Raw genomic sequence first — 24556 nt, 5'->3', positions numbered from 1 at the left:
TCTTTGAATGGGTACATAATTTTATTTCTCTTGAGGACATACTTAGGAGTAGGATTTCTGGGAATTAGTGCAATTTTTTATTGTGGTAAAATAAAAATAACCTAAAATTTACCATCTTAACCATTTTTAAGTGTACATATCAATAGTGTTGTTTATTCACATTATTGTGAAATATTTAGAATTTTTTCATCTTACAAAACTGATACTCTATACCCATTAAATAGCAACTCCCCACTTTCCCCTCCCCTCTCAGTCTCCAGCAACCACCATGAATTTTCAACTCTAAGTACTTCATGTAAGTGGAATTACACAGTATTTATCTCTTTTTTGTGACTGTCTTATTTCCTCTAGCACAATGTCTTCAAGGTTTTATCCATGGTGTAGCATGTGATAGGATTTTCTTCTTCTTCTTTTTAATGTTTATTTATTTTTGAGAGAGAGACACACACGCAGTGCAAGTGGGGAAGGAGCAGAGAGAGGGGAGACACGGGATCCGAAGCATGCTCCAGGCTCTGAGCTGTCAGCACAGAGCCCAACACGGGGCTCGAACCCACGAATTGCAAGATCATGACCTGAGCTGAAGTCGGATGCTTAACTGACTGAGCCACCCAGGTGCCCCAATTTTCTTCTTTTTTAAGGCTGGGTAATACTCCATTGTACATATAAATCACATTTTGTTTATCCATCCATTTGTCCATGAATACTTGGATTGCTTCACCTTGGCTACTGTGAATAATGTTGCTATGAACAAGGGTGTGCAAATATCTTTTCAATTCCTTCCAACTTCTTTGGATATATCCCCAGAAATGGAATTGCTGGACCATATAGCAGTTCTATTTCTAATTCTTTGAGGAACCTCTCTACTTCCATAGCTGTTGTACCATTTTATAATCCCCACCAAGAGTTCAAGTCAGTATATTTTTCTGCAGTATTAAAAAAAAATATCAACACGACAGGTTTAGAGCTAAAAGAGTAAAAAGTAGTTACAGTAATTTAAATGACTTAGGCAGACCAGATTTAGGTAGAATAAAGACTGTAACATTACTCAATATATTAAATAAGCACTTTTTGAAAAGAATAAATATTTCTCACCACACTTCTCCTTAATAAGAAGCAATGGGGATATGACAGTGAGCTTCTGAACTGGACATTCTAGTTTTGCAGGTGTCTTTCTTATTTGTGGCTATGGTATATGCTTATACACAGGCTAACACCAACGTCCACTGCCTTCTTGCCAATGTGCATTGATATAAATATAAGTTGATATCGATGAATGTGTGTTTCATGTATACACACAGCTTGTCAGAAAGTGAAGAAGCTTCCTAAATTGACTTCATAGGTTTTGCTCGGAAAGGCACTAACTCACAAAATGTTTCAGGATGATTTTTCAATAGCACAAGTTTTAGAATTATCAGGTAGTAGCAAATTTACTGTTTTTTGTAATTCTGGGAGCCTAAAAATAAAGAGCTGGAGGGATTGATGGAAATAAAACATGTTTACAAAGGCAGAGGGCAGTAACTTCTAGGTGTGGATAGCTATCCTGGGGGATTGTCATTTGCTGGGGAAGCCAGCCAAGCTCCAGTTCCAGCCTGTGGTTTGAAATTTATTCCTTCATGATGTTCCCTCCCACTTCAGTCCTGTGAACTCCATGCTTGGAAGAGCTCTGTGAGCCAAGTCAGGAAGGAGAGGCTGGTTCCCAGAGTGTCAGAGACAGGGCTATCAAGAAGTGTTAGAGAGAGGCCCTCCCCAACTAAATAGAGAGGTAAGTGCCTACAACACAGAAAGTTCACAGGAACACAATGAGACACTCTGTTGATTAGGGAGACTTTTTAGCCTTCAGGTTATACACAAAAAATGGGGAAAAGCAATAAACTCTTTCAATAATCAGATTAAAAAACAACCTTTGAGATGCTTTTTTAAGAGCCCAAAGTTTAAAAGGGATTATACATTGGAGAATACACTTTTTAAAAATTTTCCCTAGTTGTCTGGCATGCAGAATGTTGATATGACAGCTGAAGTGAGAAAACATCCTTATCAGAAACTGCACATTTAGCTCCTCAGGATAAATACCAAAAGCAGATATACACTGGACTTGCATAGTAAGTATCTAATGCTATCTTTATTAAATAGCAGCTGTCTTTATGAAATCTCTTTCTCAATATATTTTGTCTAGTGAATAGTCAAATAAGGATTTATCATAGTTCATAAAACAAAAGTGATTGGGATTTTTCCCCTTTCTGTTCAATTTTTTCAGCTGGCTGATCCACTTGGTGAAATAGACATTCTTGTAATTAGGTAGCTTTCTGGGTTCAATGAAAGATTAAAATATAATTGCTATTGAAAATCATTTGGCTGTGAAACTCGACTCAAACCAAAAGTAAAACAATATATTTTAGCATGTTTTTTTTAAATTAAAAAAAAATTTTTTTAATGTTTATTTATTTTTGAGACAGAGAAAGACAGAGCATGAATGGGGGAGGGTCAGAGAGAGAGGGAGACAGAGAATGGGAAGCAGGCTCCAGGCTCTGAGCCATCAGCCCAGAGCCCGACTCGGGGGGCTCGAACTAACGGACCGTGAGATCGTGACCTGAGCTGAAGTCAGATGCTTAACCGACTGAGCCACCCAGGTGCCCCGTTTTTTTTTAAATTTTAAAACAACAAGCATTGATAGAGAAAGGTAGTCTAATTTATATCTCATTTAATAAAAAAAATTCAGTTTATTTAAGTGGTCCATTCTTCCTAGGATTCTGGAAATTTAACTTTGGAAAACCAATGATCAGTTATGTGTAACAGGCAAGGAGAGAGAATACTGGTATTTATTTTAGTTAAAAAAAAATTAAAGCTCTGTTTTATTGATAGTAAGTTAAGATCCCCAGGAATTAAGAGAGAAAATTCTGTTCTGAGAACATCAAATATAACCTGAGTTATAAGATCAGGTTCCTTGGCAATAGTCTGTACATATCTCTTTTTTAATAATAAAGCATGTCCAAGGAGCATGAATGTGGTTCCAGGTTGTTTTCAAAAAGATGCTTTAGCAACCGAGCCTCAACTCTTGTTAGGCCACTTGACCAGTGGTTGTTCTATAGCATTCTTGCAAGGAACATTAGAGAAGGCTCTCCTATAATATGTCTGTTGTTCAGACATCACTAGGAGTGGGAGAATCTATGAAGTTATTTAAAAAAAAATTGTTTCTTTACAGAGACTATATGGCTTAGTTTCTGCAGCTACATAGTACATTTGCTTTATAAAAATCATAGATGGTACTTAAAGTCAGAGAAAGTTCTATGAAGAAACTACACTACAGGTTAATTGAATCACTATATTACAGTATTTGATAACTTTCTGAGGTGGCTAGGGCACTTTATCAATGAGAAAATTGAGGTAGAGAACTCCCTGATTGACTCTCCATAAGTAAAATATTCATCTCCTGATGGGGCATCTTTTACTTCCCCACATTATCTTTAGTTATTATAGTATTTAATTGTAAATTCTTTTAAACATACAAATTTCATTTAACATAGATTTTTTTTAATAGGGCAGCAAGACAGAAAGTCACTCTTCTTTAGAAAAGCAGCATTTAACTCCTGGTTGAAGCAGGTTATTGTCAGAAGCCCCAGGCACAGTTCATTTCATGCCCAGGAGGGTCCATGATTGGGGGAGGTGCAGGAGCAAGTGGAATGAAAGGAAGGCTGGGAAAGGCTGGGCTGGAGCAGCACCAGAAGCTCTGTCTAGAAGAGTCTAGAAGAGTTACCAGTAGTTTGGCTGACTACTGGGGTGTACCGGGGTGCTCTCCCACTACAAATCATCTAGAGGAAATAGTATTCTAACTTTTCTATGCTCATAGGAATAAGGAAAATCTCCAGGGCCAGAATAAAACAAAAGCAAGATCTTAAAGCCCCCAAACCCCAAATACCATAAAGCTAGAGAAGGGAATCCCACTCGGAAGCTGGTGCATCCTGACAGCAAGTGCAGTCTCACACTTCAGGGGACACTGGGCCCCGGGCCGAGGCTCCATCAGAGAGCAGAATCTGAAACTGTACAATTAAGTCTGGGGATGCAGGGGAGCAGGAGTGTTTCTGGGTCAGCGCTGCTCTTACATCCTGGAAGAAGCAACACAAATCCTCCTTGGAGGAAAGCATCCTCAAGTAAAGCCCTCAGATCTTTCACAGATTCAGCCAAACAAATGTGAGATCTTGAACGCATAGAAAAGACAGATCACTGCAAAGACGACTTTAGACCATGGGCAGGCTTTTCAACAACAGCACAAGGAGCTGGAAGATGATGAAGTGTCAAAATGCTGGAAGAAAATAACCGTCAACCTAGAATTGCAAGATGGAAGTTGAAATAAAAACATGTTCTGATAAACGAAAAACTGAAGGAGTTTACCCCCAGCAAGCCTACAGTTAAGGAACTTCTGAATGATCCAAAGGACCCCCCCCCCCAAAATGCAAGGTATAACTTCTATAAACTACAAACATACTTATACTCAAAGAAACAGAAGTAAAAAAAAATTTTTTTTTAACGTTTATTCACTTTTTGAGAGACAGAGACAGGGTGTGAGCAGGGCAGGGGCAGAGAGAAAGGGAGACACAGAATCTGAAGCAGGCTCCAGGCTCTGAGCTGTCAGCACAGAGCCCGATGAGGGGCTTGAACTCACGAACTGTGAGATCATGACCTGAACCAAAGTCGGATGCTTACCCGACTGAGCCACCCAGGTGCCCCCAGAATATTTTTTTTAAAGAAAAAAAAGAGAAGGTCTTTTGTTTGAATGTACTTGGAACCTGCTCAGAATAATTTGCTTTCTGCCTCCTAACATGACCCAGAGAAACAAGCCAATCAGAGAAGTGGGGCTGGGCCGTGGCTTGTGGCTTACCACATAGTCCCTTACAACTGGAGAAAGTTGATCATTTAAAAACCTCAACATATTTGACTTGGGGCTGACCAAAACCACAGGATGGTTCAGTACCAGTCCTGGGATGTTGGTTTTAGGTTCTGTGGTTTGCTCTTCATTTGCCTTTTTTTTTTTTTCTCCCAGTAAGAGCAGTTTCCTAACAAGGATGTAACTAATGAGAAGAAAAAGATGGATATCATCTATCTTGACAATAAAACAGGGCCAAGAACTAATTTGCACACATCCTTTCCCAAGGTATCTTTGAGCTTAAGACATTTCTCTAGGGAGTAATAGTTCTCACTCATCGAGAGAGTTTATTCCTTCAGCTCTTCTTCTTCTCCCAAATAAATTTTTTAAATATTTACTTATTTAGTGCAAGCAGGGGAGAGGGGCAGAGGGACAGGGAGAGAGAATACTAAGCAGGCTTCATGCTCAGGTTGGAGTCTCATGTGGGGCTTGATCCCACAACCCTGGGATCATGACCTAAGCTAAAATCAAGAGTAGGATGCTCAACAAACTGAGCCACCCAGGCACCCCAAGAATTTCTTTAAAGTACGATGCCCCCATATCATTGTGTGAGAATACTGATGATGCGCAAATCGGGCAGGTAGCAAGTTCAGGCAATGCCATGGCAGACTGAAACTTTAATGGTGGGAACTTGACATCCCCATCAAAGTACAACATAAAAATAGCCACTCATTTCATCTACTCATTTCATCTACATCTGTAAGTGTAATACAGTTCTAATATTTGTGAATTCCTACTAATGTACAAAGCATGAGTTTGCTTTCCATTCCACTGTTTATAGAGCTTATGTATATTTTATTCATGAAAATAAGAATGGGTAAGGATTTATTTTAATGAGACTTCTATAAGGTTTAAAAGACCAAACTAAACTTTCATCCCCTGAGACTTTTAAGTATCTGTGGGGATTAGATGAAGATAAATACCACGATGCCACTCAAATGCACATACAGATTTATAAGTTCTTGTTCCACAAGGATGTGCAAGAGTCAGGATGTGATCATGAACACCGGGGCTTTGTTCTCCAAGGGGAAAACCCTGGCCTTTTTATTCTTTAAAAAAATTTTTTAATATGAAATTTATTGTCATATTGGTTTCCATACAATACCCAGTGCTCATCTCAACAGGTGACCTCCTCAATGCCCATCACCCACTTTCCCCTCCCTCCCAACCCCCATCAACCCTCAGTTTATTCTCAGTTTTTAAGAGTCTCTTATGGTTTGCCTCATTCCCTCTCTGTAACTTTTTTTCCCCCTTCCCCTCCCCCACGGTCTTCTGTTAAGAGTCTCAGGATCCACATAAAAGTGAAGACATATGGTATCTGTCTATCTCTGTATGACTTATTTCACTTAGCATAACACTGTCAAGTTCCATCCACGTTGCTACAAAAGGCCATATTTCATTCTTTCTCATTGCCACGTAGTATTCCTTTGTACATATAAACCACAATTTCTTTATCCATTCATCAGTTAATGGACATTTAGGCTCTTTCCATAATTTGGCTATTGTTGAGAGTGCTGCTATAAACATTGGGGTACAAGTGCCCATATGCATCAGCACTCCTGTATCCCTTGGATAAATTACTAGCAGTGCTATTGCTGGGTCATAGGATCTATTTTTAATTTTTTGAGGAACTTCCACACTGTTTTCCAGAGTGGTTGCACCAGTTTGCATTCCCACCAACAGTGCAAGAAGGTTCCCGTTTCTCCATGTCCTCTCCAGCATCTGTAGTCTCCTGATTTGTTCATTTTAGCCACTCTGACTGGTGTGAGGTGATATCTCAGTGTGGTTTTGATTTGCACTTCCCTGATGAGGAGTGACAAGCATCTTTTCAAGTGCCTGTTGGCCATCTGGATGTCTTCTTTAGAGAAGTGTCTATTCATGTCTTCTGCCCATTTCTTCACTGGATTATTTGTTTTTCGGGTGTGGAGTTTCACAATTGTACCAAGAATCATGAAATACCTAGGAATAAACCTAACCAAAGATGTAAAAGATCTGTATGCTGAAAACTATAGAAAGCTTATGAAGGAAATTGAAGATGATACAAAAAAATGGAAAAACATTCTGTGCTCATGGATTGGAAGAATAAATATTGTTAAAATGTCAATACTACACAAAGCAATCTGCACATTCAATGCAATCCCAATCAAAATTGCACCAGCATTCTTCTTGAAGCTAGAACAAGCAATCCTAAAATTTGTATGGAGCCATAAAAGACCCTGAATAGCCAAAGTAATATCGAAGAAGAACACCAAAGTGGGAGGCATCATAATCACAGACTTTAGCCTCTACTACAAAGCTGTAATCATCAAGACAGCATGGTATTGGCACAAAAACAGACACATAGACCAATTGAATAGAATAGAGACTCTATTCTATATAATAGAGAATTGGACCCACAAAAGTATGGCCAACTAATCTTTGACAAAGCAGGAAAGAATATCCAATGGAAAAAAGACAGTCTCTTTAACCAATAGTGCTGGGAGAACTGGACAACAACATGCAGAAGAATGAAACTAGACCACTTTCTTACACCATTCACAAAAATAAACTCAAAATGGAAGAAAATATTTTTTTTTTACTGAAAGCATGAGAATTGTCTTTTGTGTGGGTCAAGATTCAGGTGCTTCCTTATTGGAAGTTGGGTCCCATTGAAGAGTTCTATGGGAAGCTAGATCTGGGTGTAGCTTCTCCCATGTTGGGGGGAGGCATCCCCTTATTTTAGTTGGCTCACTGCCAAATCTTCTGAACTTCTTAGTTTGCTCTGCTTGTCTTTCTACAATGTAGCTCGTTCCAGAAGTAGAGGGATAGGCAGACATTGGCAGTCTCTTCCAACTTAGCAATTGCAACTGATCTTCCAAGTTGGGCTTTTTACCACCTCATTCCTCTTATTTACATCTGGGAAACTCTAGAATCATTGTCTTCCAGACAGTATGGGTGTGGACAGAGAATATGCCACTGGTATCAGAAGCCAATCTGGAAGCGTGGAGCAGAGAATGAGTGCACTTTCTCCATCACCTTCTTGGCCCACCTACAGCCACTCCCCTGTACGCCCAGGTCCTCATTCATTGTAAGACTTCAACCAGAGCCCTGTGTGGACTTGGGAGAGAAAGAGAAGCATAGCCTTCCAGGGATCACCTGGCAAGGACTCAAAGGCTGTCTCACCTTATTATTTCTTCTTGTTGCTTTTCACTTCCCACATGGGGGAACAGCAGGTTAAAACTTAAGAGATTCTGAAGTTACATGTAGCTGGCAGTGCAGTTGATCCCTTCAAGAGGGCAGTCTTAGTTACAGAATAGGCGACAGGGCAGTTCATCTCTAGACATACAGCTGAACACAAACATGAAGATCGTGAAGATGTACTACAGGGGCTTGTCCTTGTAGTTGGCTTTGAAAATCTCAAAATGAATTATCTGCTTACTGCCAAATTCCTTGTCCTTGGGGCAGAGGAGAACTTATTCTCATTCCTCTCCTCAACCTTGGCACTACTAATATTTTGGGTATATAATTCTTAATTGTGGGTGCTGTGCTGTGCATTGTTGGATGTTTAGCAAGTGTGAGCACAGATGTGGACAGATTGGATATATGAACAGAGAGTGGTCAGACCATATATAAAAATAGGAATCTGACCCACCATCTCTCTGCAGCAACCAGTCGATGAAGTGAAACCACTACCACTGTAACAATTGGCTTCAAATGGTCAGGAGTTAGTAACTGCCAGCTTCTCTAATTTTTGCCCGGGCTTCCGATTTAGGACCAACCAGAGAAAGCCAAATATACTTCCTTAATCTAATATGCAGACCCCCAGCCTCCTTATGCCAACAGCCTCTAATCAAGGAATAGCTTCCTTTTTTTCCACAATAAAGCATTTCAATCCTCTGCCTGCCTTTGAGTCTCTGCCAAATGCAAGTGATGGTGGCTGATCCCCTTGCTATGGTGAGCTCTGAATAAATTAGCCTGTGACATAATAAGTAATATATATTTGGTTTCTGTCCTTGTTTCCTGGTATGCAAGCTCCTTAAACCTTTAGAATCTTTGAAGTGATGTTTCTTTTTGCATGCTAAAGAGATGACTAGAGGTGAGGGCTCCTAGATAGCCTTGGGATGGAGACTGGTTGACAGGGAAACCAACCAGTGATTAGAGGGTTGGGATTTTCAGCCTTACTCCCTAACCTCCAGGGAGGGGAGAGGAGTTGGAAGAAAATTTAATTACCAATGCCCAATGATTTAATCAATCATGGCTATGTAATGAAGCCTCCACAAAAACCCTAAACAAAGGAGTTAGAGAGCTTCTGGGTTGCCGAACATGTCTAGGTGCTGGGAAGGTGACCCACCCAGAGAGGACAAGGAAGCTCTGCGCCCCTTCCCACATACTTTGCCTGTGCATTTCTTCCATCTGCTGTTCCTGAGTTGTGTCCTTTACAACATGTAATCTAGTAAGTAAATGGTTTCTTGAGTTCTGTGAGCTGTTCTAGAAAATTTTAGAAACACAAACAGGGGTGGTGGGAACTTCTAATTGATACCCAGTAATTCAGAAACACAGGTAACAACCTTAACAGCCTAAACTTGACATAGGTGTCTGAAGTGGAGGCAGTCTTCCGGGATGGAGCTCTTACCCTTTGGGGTCTGTGTTATCTCCAGGTAGATGGCATCAGAATTGAATTTTAGGGTACTCAGCTGGTGTGCATAGAAACTGGAGAATTGTTTGGTGTGGGAAAAACCCGCACACATCTGGTGTCAGAGGTGAACTACTAGTGTGAACATAGAAAAATGTAGTTTATTTTTACAGCTTATTCTTCTCATTTGCATGGTCTTCTTATAGGTCCATCCTTTTTGCTTATTACATAGTTCTAATGAGTGAGAAAATATGACTTTGAGGGATTGGACAGAGGACAATTCAATTTTGACTGTATAGAAGTGGAGAGGTCAGAAAGAATGGGATGTTATTTTGAGGTGTGAGGACACCCGGGCCCATAATTAGGGAGTATTTTTAATTGTTGGGGGTGAGGAGAGAGAAGAGATTGAATAGACATATGGACTACTTTGCGTTGTTTCTTCAATGCAATGCTAGCTATTAAAATTAAGAATCCCTTATTTATATTTTCCACCAGCATATTTAAACTATTCCCGCATAAAATATCTCATTTGACCCTCAAAAAACTTCATGAGGTAGTCACAACATTCGCTTTCATCCCAATTTTGAGTAAAATTTTATCCTTGTTTGATGAGACCAGCTCCAGAGGAGTTAGGGCACCTGCATGTGGTTACAAAGTTGTCAAGCAGCAGGGCACAGAGCAGGGGCTGGTCCAGGCTTCCCAGTCCTCCCGAAGCACTTGACTTACCACTCAGCTACTCCCCACATCCCCACAATCCTAAGAATCTTATTCCTGGGTATCTGTACCCCACAAAGCCTCATACCTTCATGGGTAGAGCAAATGACCATCAGTTCTTGGCTAGAATCTCCAGACCGCCTTACAGGAATCAAAAGTTCTCCAACATGCTCCTCTATTTTGTATTCTGCCTCTGGAATATAAACTGTTGATTCTAGAAAAGATGGTAGAAGACTCTTTATCAAGACTGCAGTTGGATTGGTGATACTGGTGATATTGTAACCTGAGTAGAAATATACATAGTCTTTGCCCCCTATATTTCTCCAACACAAATGACTACATGAAATAGAGTGGGAATAGGAAATGTTTATTATTAAGTGGAGCTGGAGAGGCAGCGCAATTGGGTTTAGGAGGCTTTTGAAAGGTTAAAAAAGGAAAGCTAGCACTAAAATGGAAAGGAAAATCTTGCGGAAATTGTGTCTTGGTTTTTTTTTTTTTTTGAGGTCAAATTTTAGGTCTTTTATATAGAGATCACACATTTCTGCCCTTACTTTATTTTTATTGCTTATTTTTTTAAAAGCTTTTAATGGTCAGGTAATCTAATTCATTAATGCAGAAAAATTTTTTCCCTGCTTTATTCAACAAAAATTTTATTCAACACTTATTGGACAGATATTGTGTGGAAGAACCTGGCCAGTTAATATTTTGAGAAAAATAAGTTGCTGGTCCTACCCTTATTTTTTTTTAATCAGGCTTTTTATTTTAATTATAGTTAATATGCTCATATCCTTATTTTTAAAAATAATATTCTCACTTAAATTTACTGACTGTGTCCAGTGTGTGCACCTGCATGCAGGCACATGTGTGTGTATTTATGCATGTATACACCTTACCAGAATATTCACTGAAATATGAATATTGGTCATCTCTTGTTGATGGAATTGTGTGTACTATTTTTCTTTGGGCTTTTCAATGTTTTCCAGGGCTTTTCATTAAGCATGCACACTGTAAAATTAAATATGTGTGTTTGTTTAAAATTTTTAAAAATATTTATTTTTGAGAGACAGAGAAAGACAGAGTGTGAGTGGGTGAGGGGCAGAGAGACAGGGAGACACAGAATCTAAAGCAGAGTCCAGGCTCTGAACTGTCAGCACAGAGCCCAACGTGGGGCTTGAACTCACGAGCTGTGAGATCATGACCTGAGCCAAAGTTGGCTGTCCAACCGACTGAGCCACCCAGGCACCGCTTTATGTGTGTTTGTTTTAAAAATATAAAAATTTAAAGTGGGTTGTTCCTACTCACAGCGTCAAGTGGACAACTGAAGTAACTATCTGGATCAAACCATATTTAACTTCTTCAGTTCTTTCCTTCATAACATATATACGCATAGAATCTTCCTCTTGAAAGCAAGAAGGGAAAATATTGTATACTATACTTTCTTCTTTTGGAACTATTACTAAGTGAAAACCCAGAATTCAATGTTGAATTGTGTAGTTAATTATGGGTTAATTTTTTTCTTCTTTATTTTGCTGCCTAAATTAGTTTCAACAGTTACTACCTCCAAGTAAATATTGGTCCTGAGTTACAGAGGAAGAAGAAAAGTGATAATTTTCTTTCTTCCATTTTACCCTCCAGTGGTAGTCTACTGTCTTCACATACCTTGATTCAAAAACCTGGCATAATGGAAGAAGCTAAAAGTAAGCTAAAGTTATTAATGTCATGTGAAAAAACTTGGAAAAATACATTAATGTTGGGTTATTCAGATATGTTCTCTATTTTCACACTTTGAAAAGGCTACTCCTTTCCATCCATGCCAAATCTCATTTATTCTTCAAGACTCAGCTCAAACCCTCCCTCCTCCAGGAGGTTTAACAGCTTAGGACTATGATGTTCTCTCTACTTTCTCACCTCAGAACTCTTACTGCTTTAGCCATGTATCTTAACATTTGGCTTTCATAGTTGATTCATGTGTCTAAGTGTTGTTATCAATAAAACTGATAAGATTGGGTATTGGGGCAATGTTTTCTATTTGTTCACTGGGTGATAGGGCAATGTTTTCTACTTTTGTCTGCCAAAATGCAAAGCGTATAGAATAATATTTCCCAAATTGTATTTCAAGAAAACTATAACCAAGAGATTTTAAAGGATTTTCCGTAAGGACAATAAATTAAAAAAAAAGTCCATGGTCTAGTTTGGGAAAACCGGTTAAACAAAGTTAAACAGGTTTCTTTACAGGCGAGTGTTTTAGAAACATTAATATGCTAGCATGAATTATGATGCTTCAAAGGAAGGACGATATTTGAAATAATTAATTTCTAGATTTCTTTGGTCCATGGAAATCTTTCTGACATTGTTGTAGAAATTCTATTATACTACTGTTCTCTGTTATGCATTTTAGGACATACTAATACAGAGGACTCTCCATGCATTCTTGTGAATTTAACTCAGACTTATGCCCTGGTAGTAAGTCATGCAATCCTAGGTGACACCTGAATTCTTTCAACTACTGTGATAATCAATGTGTCTAATTAAAATTCAATGATGAATTTTAAAACCTCCCTTTAAGGAGTATTCTTCTTTTACAAAAAGGGGCAGGAAGTAGCACAATTATTAGTTAAAACTTTTCTTCCCCTTTCTCTTGGGAGATATTTGTTGTATGAATGAACAAATAAATGAATAAAATGAATCTGTGAATTCAAGAATATGATACACAACTATAACAGAACTTTTTGGAACACAGACTAAAACCAAGTTGACTGCTCCCAGAAGCTGCATCTAGGACAAGGGATATCTAAAGTGCCCCTCTGATCTGGTGGGGAGCTCCCAGAAAATTGTGAGAAGATAGTGGGCCTGGAATGACCCCTGAGAATTAGCCATCTGGGGGCAAGGCTATGCCCTACTGAGTGTGTAGAAAGTTAACTACAAGGTCTTGTGCATATTCTAAAGGGATGCTGGTAAAGTCATGTCTATTTCAATAATTTCTGTTTCTATTTCTTTAAAAATACCTTAAGAGGCAAAGGAAAAATTACTGCCTTTAAGTGATCTACTTAGCTTTAAATCCTAAATGGTATGAACACATTCAGTGGCTTATGGAGTCCGAGGGAGGAGGTATAATGCCTGCAATGGACACAGGAACATGTACTGGTTGATAAATCATATCAAGAGAAACCACGTACCATCTCCAGGGTCTACAATTTCAACAGTTGCCATTTCTGGAAACTCCAGTGCAGCCATGACAGGGTTCAACAGAATGATCTGGAAGGTCTCTGAAGCCTCATATTTATTGTCAGACATAATTCTCACTCTCCACTTGGCTGTAGTCTGTCCAGGACTGAATTGGACATGTTTCTGGGACTTTCCTTTAAAATCTTTATCTTTCTTTGCAGTTTCATCTTTGGTTACAATGCCTAAATAGGAATTGGGAGACCATGAATGTAAAGCCAAGTGACTGAAGAAATATTCTTCTTTCAAAGAAGATTCTTTTGTTGATGAAAAACAGATAACATGGAAATTACTTCTTTTAATGTTCCCAAGAGACATTTATAAACTATACTTATTGGCTAAGAGTATTTGTAAGTAGAAGTACAGGGAAGTGAGAGGAAAGCAGGGAAGGAGGAGTGACAAAAAGAGAGAACAGTCTTCAACTTATTTATTTTACAAATATTTATTGAGGGCATCTGATGTGCCAAACTCTACCAGGTGCTTATCAGAGATGAGTACAAAACTGTCTTAGCTTCCAGAGAGCTCAGAGTCTAAAAAAGAAGCCACTAGAATGTGTGTGCACCATATGGAGGTGGAGATCTTCGGCCGTTTTGTTCACTGACGCACTGCTGGTGATTACAACAGTGCCTGGCATGTAATAAGTATTCCATGAGTATTTATTGAGTGAATATTTTGTATCTAATAATTTTAATAATTTTCATTAATTAAATTAATTTTTTTTCTCATGCAGATCTGTACTCCTCGTGGCTTGATTCCTTATGTATCTAGCGATTTATGATTGTAAGAGAATTGTGAGTAATTTTCCAGACACATAGGGTGCTGTTGGTGAAAATGGAGAGATGGGGATAGATCTGAGGTCTGTGAGGAAATAGGAAATCAGAGACTCACTGAAGAAACTGAACACCAGCAACACAGTGTTAAAGTACTCAATGTGAGGTATGAGGGTAAAAGGTGCTACTCTATCCAGGCTGAATAGAGCCTCCCCACACCACAAAATGTTCAAGCAGTATTCTAGATTGTTTGGTTCGATTCCAACATCCCAAAGAAAGCCTAATGCAGCAAGAATACCTACACCTCATCACTTTAGTTCTCATTATAAGGTGAAGACTCTGTAGTTGTTCCAGTGTATGAAATTGAATATTATGACTTGACACCAGCTATTGTGGAAAGCTTTACATAAAATGAGCTGAATAGCTCCTTTTGCCCTTTCCTCTGACTCATTCTCAGAGAATCTGATATCTTTTCAAAGACACCCACATCTATAGAGTGTGAAAATAATTTCCAAGGTAAGAGAGCTTGTGTTGACTTTTAAAAACTGTTGAAGAAAGCTTGCATCAATACTAGTTTGGTAACCAAGAATGAATGCTCAATATTTAGGAAGAGCCTCCTCTGGCCACATGTTGGAATTGGAGAAAATAAGAAGAGGGAGTGTCTGTTGTCCTTAGCCACAGCTTAAGCAGAGGTAGGGGGTACTGCTGTATAAATTGAATAGGAACATGACTACTTAATATTTGGTGAGCACTCTGTGTGACGTGCTAAGAATGCAATGCTGAGGTACAGCCACCACTACCCTTTAAGAGGTTTAGAAGACGGGGTGGCCTGGGTGGCTCAGTCGGTTGAGCATCTGCTCTTGATTTTGGCTCAGGTCATGATCTCATAGTTTGTGAGTTTGAGCCCCACATCGGGATCTGCATTGACAGTGCAGAGCCTGCTTGGGATTCTTTCTCTCTCTCCCTTTCTCTGACCTTCCCCTCCTCTCAAAAATAAATAAATTATAAAAAAAAGAGGTTTACAAGGGAAGATAAACAAGTGATTTCAATTCTGTTTGATTTTGAGTGCCATGATATAATAATGATATTTAACATTTATTAAGTATTTAATGTGTGCCAGGGACTATGTTAGATTGAATTACACACATCATATTTAATCTACTAATCTTGAGATGGATATTTTACAGATAAAGACATTGAAGGTCATTAAAGCATCACAAAAAACAATATGTATCAGAGCAGGAATTCAAACCCCACAGTTGGTTTGTTTTGTTTTGTTTTGTCTTGTTTTCTTCTAGCTCCTTCACTTTGACTGCCAGCCCCAGCATGGGTGAAGGGATTAGATGGACTTCTTGCAGCACTAAGGTTCCCTACTTTGGTGTTGATGTGGTTTTAAGTAGTGTTTTGTAGGACAGAAGAATTGACTGTATGTAGTTTACTTAACAATACATGGGTGACTACCATATGCCCCATGCTGTTTTCAGAATTACCCAGGATGTAGTACCTGCCCTAGTGGAGCTGGAAATCTACTGAGGAAGACAGACAGTGGACAGATGGACATATGAGGCATGCCAGGGATGGTCCATGTAGAATAAAGCAGGACATGGGGATAGCACCTGTGTAGGGGCTGGTTCAGATAGGGAGGCTAGGGACATCTCTCTGAAGAGTTTACTCTATAACCATCCAAATGGTTCTGGGCAGATAGATGAGTTTTTTCCGTAGGCAGGATATGAAAATACTTCTTGACATACTAACCCCAATCTTGTGCCTATCAGAAATCCCTGAGATAAAGAATTATAAAGACAGAACCCTAAAAGAAAAAGGAGGCATATTTCACCTGAAGTTCCTGCAGTAGGTTCTACTGTGTGTTGAGAAAGTAACCCGCAGCATAGACTAAGGCTGAGGACCACCCAGAAATCAGAGTGTTCTTATGCTGACCTCTTTTCCTAGGGGAACAGTCTGATCCCAGAGCCTCAGGCCTGGAGAGGAGACTAGGGAAAAGCTTGTCTTTTCTTAATTGCCTGTTCTCAGCCGTCTCCTTCCTGGCTTCTCTCCAAATAGTTTTGATATGTTGGCAGGTCTCTCGATTCCGAATGTCTGGGAAACTCAGGAAGCTCATTTGTAAAATGAAGATAACACACTCCTATCTGTCTTGTCAATAGTTAGCAAAAAATAAAGACAAAATGATCTCTGAAAGTTTTGGCAGCTACAGATATTATAAAAATCTAATGCATTATTACAAAAATTATTGTTAATAATTAATGATGATAATGACATGTATTATGTAGTCATTATATATCTGTTTACCCCAAGTTGTAGAACATAGAAAAATTTGATGCTGTACATGTTTTGGAGGAATTTATAATCTAATAGCAGGGTGAAAACAATTATTTATAATCAAAAGAATAGCTACAACAAAACATAATAATTACCATGTACTCACAAATAATTTTTCAAAAGAAATAGCTGAAACTAAGCATAATCATGTATTATATGCTTAAAAACAACTTGAAAAGAAACTGAGTGACTTGGGGATTGTGATATGTGGCTATGAAATTTTCCTGGCATCTTCTGGGTTGGAAAGAGAAATAATGTAACCTTCCAGGAAAGTCCCAACAGGAGGAGGAGGATGAAAAGTTGGAGTGTATATTTAAGCCCATAACTCACATTGAGTAAAAACTATGGCACCATTCCATACATTTTCTTTAGAAGTTTCCCCAAACCGGTTGCTGATTCTCTTCCAATCTGTTCTCTCATAATTGTTTCCAAGCTTAGATGTCATGTTTCTGTTACCTATTACCATCAACCAATCCAAATTTACTCACTGATAAAGGATGTTTCTTCAAGATACCCTCTGCGCGTGAGGGTCACTTCTAAGAACGTGGAGTCTTCATCCACAATGTAGTATTCTTTCTCCAGAGAAATCCAAGCCCAGTTCAGATGGAAAGGTTGATGTGTTAGCTTATTTCCTCCTGCAATTGATAAGGGTAAAGGAGAAGTTGGATGACAGTGAGAGAATTAGATAGAAAAATCATCTAATGCAGGGTTTGCATTTTGCTTCTAAAGCCAAGGGTTTCAAAATACATGCTCCTTTTTTATAGAGAAAGAAGTGCTTTGCTTTTCTAGAGAATGTCATGAGCCCTATGTGAGGCCCTGTTCCCCCTGCTTAATGCAGGATTATTAACCTGAGTCTATTCCTAAAAGGTCTTACACATTAGGGTTCCAAAGAACCAAAGCTTGGTAGTTTTAAATTTCACTCATATTCAACACTCCCATCTTTTGCTCACTGTTTCCTTTGTTTGCTTCCTTTCTCCCCTCATTTTCTTTCTCTGCCTTCTGATATACTCTTTTGTATTGCTTATATATCCATTTGCTCTCACAATAGGCTACAATTTCCCCGAACACAGTGCCCACATTATATTTCCTTATTTTATTACTGTGAGGATCTGGTATGATGTCTTGAACTCAGATTCTTTTTTTCTTCTTCTTTTTTTTTAATGTTTATTTATTTTTGAGAGAAAGAGAGAGAGAGACTGAGAGAGACAGACCATGAGCAGGGGAGGGGCAGAAAGAGAGGGAGACACAGAATCTGAAGTAGGTTCCAGGCTCTGAGCTGTCAACACAGAGCCCAATGAGGGGCTCAAACTCACAAACTGCGAGACCATGACCTGAGCTGACGTCGGATGCTTAACAGAATGAGCCACCCAGGCACCTGAACTCAGATTCTTACTGTTTAAAAACTGTCCAAGTGGACTGTAAGAGACAAGGATATAGGGGGTCTATCTTATTTCCTCTTGTCCATACTGGGTCACAGGCTTCTTTGATGATGATTAACCTGGCTCCATATTGAGCCTGTGCAATGTGTGTGGATTGGAAGAAAGAGCAGGTTTCCCTCCACTGGAGAGCCATTGTTACAAATAATCACTTGTAAAAGGATGTTGAAATAGGACTCTCTAGGCCTCAGTTGAAACTGAGGCACCAATATAATAGATATGAGCTAACAAAGTGAGTATAGGCAGACTACCACCTACAAAGTTTACAACAGAAAGCTTTACTAACCAGTTCCACAACTACTAAACCCCTAAATCAGATCGAGCATATCATAAAAAGGCAACATGTAGAACAAGAATGGAGGATTTGTAAAGAGAGTACTTTAGAAAAAGCTGATGGGCATCTCTACCACCACCCAAGTAGGGTGTGGGCAAGGAGTAGAGCTACATTCTTCACCTCCAGCCCAGGGAGAGTGGGCTTCAATGAACCTGTTAGAGAGCTGACATGTCCTTCATGTGACTGATGCATTACCAAAAAAGTTCATGTGGCTTTGGCAGGGTAAGGAGAGTGGAGAGGCCTGCTTTTGGGAAGTAATTAAGTACCATGAAGACTGGGACAAGGAGAGCATGTGTGTGGGCCAGAGGTGGGTCATCTGCCCAACAGAACCTGTCGAGGAGGCAATGCGATCCCAGTGGGAAGCTGGAAGCTGACCACCAGATCCCTGTCAACTGCAGAAACGGTGAAAGATGAGGAACTGCATGTTCCATAGTCAGGACTCTTTAAGGGACTCATGAAAACACCAACTGAAGAAAGAGTCGCTGTTAAATAGTTGCCATCCAGGGGCCCCAACATCGGATGCAACAATACTTGCCACACCAGACTATGCTCTGTCCCCCATCTCCCCTCTCTCTGGGGCTAGCCGAAGGATCAAAGCTTTACTAGGAAGCCAGGAGAACCATGAACATGGGAAGAGAGAAGATGGCCTCTGCCCTCCCCCCTTGTCCCAGCTCTGGCTAATAGCTGCAGAGAAGGCATAACACAGAACAAGTTCTGATTTAATTATTGCTTCGGGCTGTGAATTCTTTTTTTTTTTTTTTTTTTTCAACGTTTTTAATTTATTTTTGGGACAGAGAGAGACAGAGCATGAACGGGGGAGGGGCAGAGAGAGAGGGAGACACAGAATCGGAAACAGGCTCCAGGCTCCGAGCCATCAGCCCAGAGCCTGACGCGGGGCTCGAACTCACGGACCGCGAGATCGTGACCTGGCTGAAGTCGGACGCTTAACCGACTGCGCCACCCAGGCGCCCCCGGGCTGTGAATTCTAATGACCAGACTGACACTGTGTTTTTGATTTAATATGGCTGTAAGATGTTTTTATCTGAGAGTGATTAGAAAAGTTGTGTGACTGCCAAGTATCCATTGTAGGAGGAAGGGAAGAACCTTTCCTCCCAGCACCACCACTGAAAAAAAATGTTAAAAGAACATACAGCTAAAATCATAATTGATTACATCACAAGTTGTGCTCATTTGGTGCACCAGGAACGCACTGATATACAAATGCAAGGTAAATGCACCTGCTGAATTTCATGTTTATGATCCATCTATCTTCTCTTTAAAGAACATTATTGATATTACTGTGGATATTTTGATAAGTACAGAAAAGTGTAAGACAAATATACCAGAAATCCTTTTATGTTATTTAAAGATATGATACTGGTCTTGTTTCTAGTTTGAAACCACTTAAATTCATCAAGTATGTAGTTTTGTTTTGTTTTGTTTTGATTTTGAAATCATGAGTCAAAATAATACTTTAAGTTTACTCTTTTTTGAAGTTCTGTCATATAAGCTTTAGTTTGTTCTGATAACCATACTACAGAGTAGGACAAATATTAGTCTCATTGTATATCTAGGCAAGTAGTTTCAGGACAATAAAGTAACTGGGCCAGGTCTGTGCAGGGTAGTGGCAAGGTCTTGTCTGGACTGTAGACTTCTAGTCCTGTGCTCTGGTTTTGACTCTGAGTGCCACTCCTATGATTAATGCTCCTGGATCAATGCAACTCAAATGCTTCAAAAGGGAAATGGGCAAGGAGCACCTGGGTGGCTCAGTCAGTTGAGCGTCCAACTTCAGCTCAGGTCATAATCTCACAGTTGGTGAGTTTGAGCCCCATGTTGGGCTCTCTGCTGTTAGCACAGAGCCCACTTCAGATCCTCTGTCTCCCTCTCTCTCTGCCCTTTCCCACTTGTTCTCTATCAAAAATAATAAATAAACATTTTTTAAAAAATGGAAATGGGCAAAATCTATTGCAAACAAGATTCTCCGAATCAAAATATCCATGATGAAAAAGGATCAACAAGTAGAGACAAAAATATTTTCACATCCCAAATGTATATGATATGGATTTCTCAAAAAACGGGGTCTGAAAATCTTTAGACTCTAGCAGCTACCCTAAGTTTCTGCCCCCTAGATCCACATGGCTTCTTGTTAAGACTTCTCTCTGGGTGTTTGCTTCATTCTGTATTCTCTGAATACCAGCTAGCTTTCTCCACTTGTCCATGCATGTATCCTGCGTGTCCCCCATGTATCCTGATTTGCTTATCTTTATTTCACATGACCAGCAGAGATAGATTAGCCTCATGGCATTTCAATGGTCAAGCTTGGGTGTGGGTAGCTGTGGTGTTATTAGGTGTGGCCTGGCTGCAGTGTGAGGTTGAGGAGGAAGGCAGTTCTTAGTGAAAAGCGCTCGAAGATTTAGATATCTAAATGGTATTTGTGTCCTAACATCAGGATGCAAAAACTAGGTGAAAATAGTAGAGGGCCCTTTTACGTTCTTGTCACCAATAGTTTTTCTGTACTCAGATTCTTAAAATAAAATGTACAGATAATCCCAAGAAGCAGCCACGTGGCACAGAAACAGCAGGGATTTTGGATATCGTGTCAAGTGACCACTCTGCTACTAATTAGCTATATGGACTCAGAAAAGTTACCAAGTACCATTGAATTATAGATTCCTTGACTGTTAAATGAGCATGATAACAATACCAATGACAGGAATAATATCTTCCTCAGAGCTGTAAGGATTACCCGGGATAGTAAAGGTAAAAATGACGACGAATGATGCCTGGCACACAGTAGGCACTCAAAGAAAGTGGTCACATTAAGGTTATACTGACTTCGATGCACATAATTTAATGGAGAAGCAGGAGAAAATAAGTACAAATCAGTACTTTTAAATGTATAAATCAGTTAGGTACAGAAGACCATTTGTTTGCTCATTTACACATCCTATAAATAATTACTTTAAATTCTAACCAATCAGCAAACACAGTGCTAAGATTTGTGCTAAGTGTTGTGGATCAAAAGACATGCAAGTGATAAAGTTAATTTGTATATCAGGACCCACAAAATGGACCAGTGGCCCAGTCCATGTCACAAAATCTAAACCTAAGTCAGCCTGTGCTTACTGGAAACTCCTGTCAAGGAAACTCAACATACAAGCCTCCAACTCAACTTTGGCTACTCAAATACTTCAAAAGGGAAGTGTGAGCCTTATAAGGAAATCCCCAGCCTCCCAGCCAACCATGCACTGTTTCCGGGTTGCCTCTTCTAATGCTCTATGAGACTTGCCCTTGCGCCCAAATCCTGTGGGAAGTGTTCCATTGCTTGTGAGGCACTGCCTCCCCCAGTCCATGAATGGCCTTCTCTTGAATAAAGGATATCAAACTGGTTGCTCAATTGTATTATTTTTGTCACTTGACACAAGGTATAATTTCTTCAGAGAGGATGTGGACAGATTTCATGAGACAGTAAGGGCCTAAGCATTGGGCGATGATAGTGGAGAAGAAATGGACAGTTTAGAGAGAATAAAGGAGAATTGACAGGTTTGGGGGATGAGAAGCCAGAACACATGAGGAAGGCTGTCAGAGAGGGACTCTGAGCTTAAATCGGGCAGCTGGAGGAATTGTGTAATGTGAGCAGACATAGAGAAGTTAGGAGGGGAAGACAACTTGGGAGTTTAATTTCAGATTTGGCTTTGAAGGGATGATAAGAAGTCCAAAGGAAAAGTTCATCAGTTATTTTGGATACTTGGAGATTTGGGAAAAAGTTTCAGGAACGGACAAAGGCAAGAAATGTATATTTGGGTGTACTGTGATACAGGGAGTCTCTGAGAGGGAGTTTTAAAGTCCAGTTTTTCAAAATAACAATAAAGAGCTAAATATAGATTATAAAATTTTTATAATTAAAAAAAATTTTTTTACAGTTATTTTTACATTTTTGAGAGACAGAGACAGAGACAGAACACAAGTGGGGGAGGGGCAGAGAGACGAGACGCAGAATCCAAAGCAGGCTCCAGGATTGAGCTGTCAGCACAGAGCCTGATGCAGGGCTCAAACTCACAAACTGTGAGATCGTGACCTGAGCCGAAGTCAACCGACTGAGCCACCCAGGCGCCCCAATTTTTTAAAAAAATTTTTAATGTTTATTTATTTTTGAGATTTTGAGATTTTGAGATTTTGAGATTTTGAGAGAGAGAGAGAGAGAGAGAGAGATGTGTAGAGTACGAGCGGGGGAGAGACAGACAGACACAGAATCCAAAGCAGGCTTCAGGCTCCGAGCTGTCAGCACATAGCCTGACGCAAGGCTGGAACCCAAGGACTGAGAGATCATAGCTTGAGCCGAAGTCGGATGCTTAACTGACTGAGCCACCCAGGCTCCCCCCAGGCACCCCAATTTTTGTAATTTTTTTGTTTATTTATTTGAGAGAGACAGAGAGAGTCCAAGATGGGGAGGGACAGAGAGAGGAGAGAGAGAATCCCAAGCAAGCTCTGAAGAGTCAGGGTGGAGCCCGATGTGGAGCTAGAACTCATGAAACTGTGAGATCATAACCTAAGCCGAAATCAAGAGTCAGATGCTTAACTGACTGAGCCACCCAGATGCTCCTATATTATACAATTTTTGTACTTTGTCAGACACTGCCTTTTAGACACTGTCTTTAGAGTAGTATGATCCTGGCTGAGCACCTGACATCAGACATCCTGGGCCCTGAAGAAGCTGATTCAGGCATTGCCCTTTTCTACTCTCAGACCGGTTGGTCCCTGGACTTTGAAACAGGAGCCAAGCCAGGAGCAATGTGGAGGAAAGGACTTGGTCTCTACCAGTCACCTTGACTTGCATGTGTGGCTCTGACTTAGTCTCTCCTATTGGTTGGCTATGCACCATCACTTGCTGGGGAAAGGGTTGGGAGTGGGGGGTAGAAGGGATTGGAATATAAGAAAGAGGAAGTGGTTGGAATGACCAGGGAGCCCCTGCTAAGATGGAGGTCCCACCTGTGAGGGTCAGTTACAGGGCCCTTAGCTTTGGAAGTCAGGGCATTCTGAGGAGGAGAGGAGGTGTGGGATGTGACTATGATCCTTTCCAGTGGGGGCCAGAGAGGATGGTTGCCTAGGCCTTAGCTGTGCCCTCCCAGGCTTCAGTTGGTAGCACTCTTCACAGGTGCAGCTTCTTCCCCTGGACCCAGAAGCAGGCAGGCAGCCAGCTGATGCATTAACAATTACATCCCAAATAATGAGAGGTGGTTTAATGTATAATGAATAAGAATGCAGACGTTGGATTGCATGAAAGTCCAATTTATGAAAGACTTTGCATAGATGATGTTATGTATTTCAATAAGGAAGTAACTGTAAAAAAAAAAAAAGAAGAAGATCAAGAACTAAATGTTGGGGACAGTTGCCTTTGGGAGCCAGTGAAGGAAAATAAGTAACAAAATGGAAAATAAGAAGCCTTTGAGTTAGTTTCATCCCACTGTGTAAGTCTGATATAAAACTACCATCCAGAAGTAAAAAAAAAAAAAAGGAGAGTTTCAAGCATAACCATAATCTTCTTATCAAAGGATGATACTTTGTTATTTGCTATATCAAATGATAACAGCTACATATCTAGTTATACTCTAGGGCAGCATTTTTCAACCTCAATACTATTGACATTTAGGCTGGATAATTCTTTGTTGTGAGGGGCTGTCCTTCGGATTGTAGGATGTTTAGCAGTATCCTTGACCTCTTCCTACTAGAAACCGACAGCAGTCTCTCACCTACCCCTATCCTCCAATTGTAACAATAAAAAAAAAAAAAAGTCTCTAGACATTGCCAAATGTCCCCTAGGGAGAAAAATAATCTTTCATTGAGAACCACTGGTGCAGATGAAATTAAAGGATGTTACTGCATCTCTGATAAAAAATGTTCCTATTGGGGCACCTGGGTGGCTCAGTCAGTTGAGTGTCCGACTTCAGCTCAGGTCATGATCTTGCAGTTCTTGAGTTCAAGCCCCGCATCAGGCTCTGTGATAACAAACAGCTCAGAGCCTGGAGCCTGCTTCAGATTCTGTATCTCTCTCTCTCTCCCCCTCCCCTGCTCATGCTCTGCTTCTCTCTGTCTCTCAAAAATAAATAAATGTTAAAAAAATTTTTTTAAATGTTCCTATATTTCATACTCCTATTTTGGGAGAATGACAAATGAAACATTTTGGATTTGAATTTGACATTGATAATCAAACAT

At 39.9% G+C, this 24556-nt stretch overlaps 1 protein-coding gene across 1 annotated transcript in view; it reads right to left on the bottom strand.

Annotated features, from left to right (window-relative positions):
- Window positions 1-24556, bottom strand: part of FREM3 (FRAS1 related extracellular matrix 3) — a 91306-nt gene that overhangs the window by 16093 nt on the left and 50657 nt on the right. The window contains exons 3-5 of the mRNA XM_042933916.1: window positions 17062-17208; window positions 13421-13651; window positions 10333-10458 (exon numbers count right to left, since the gene is read on the bottom strand). Of these exons, the coding sequence (XP_042789850.1) occupies window positions 10333-10458; window positions 13421-13651; window positions 17062-17208 (504 nt within the window). The remainder of the gene's footprint in view (window positions 1-10332; window positions 10459-13420; window positions 13652-17061; window positions 17209-24556) is intronic.

This window comes from Panthera leo, chromosome B1 (assembly GCF_018350215.1).
Source record: "Panthera leo isolate Ple1 chromosome B1, P.leo_Ple1_pat1.1, whole genome shotgun sequence".
Lineage (NCBI taxonomy): Eukaryota > Metazoa > Chordata > Mammalia > Carnivora > Felidae > Panthera > Panthera leo.
The sequence above is the reverse complement of the archived record's forward strand: the minus strand, read 5'-3'. Positions and strand labels throughout refer to the sequence as shown.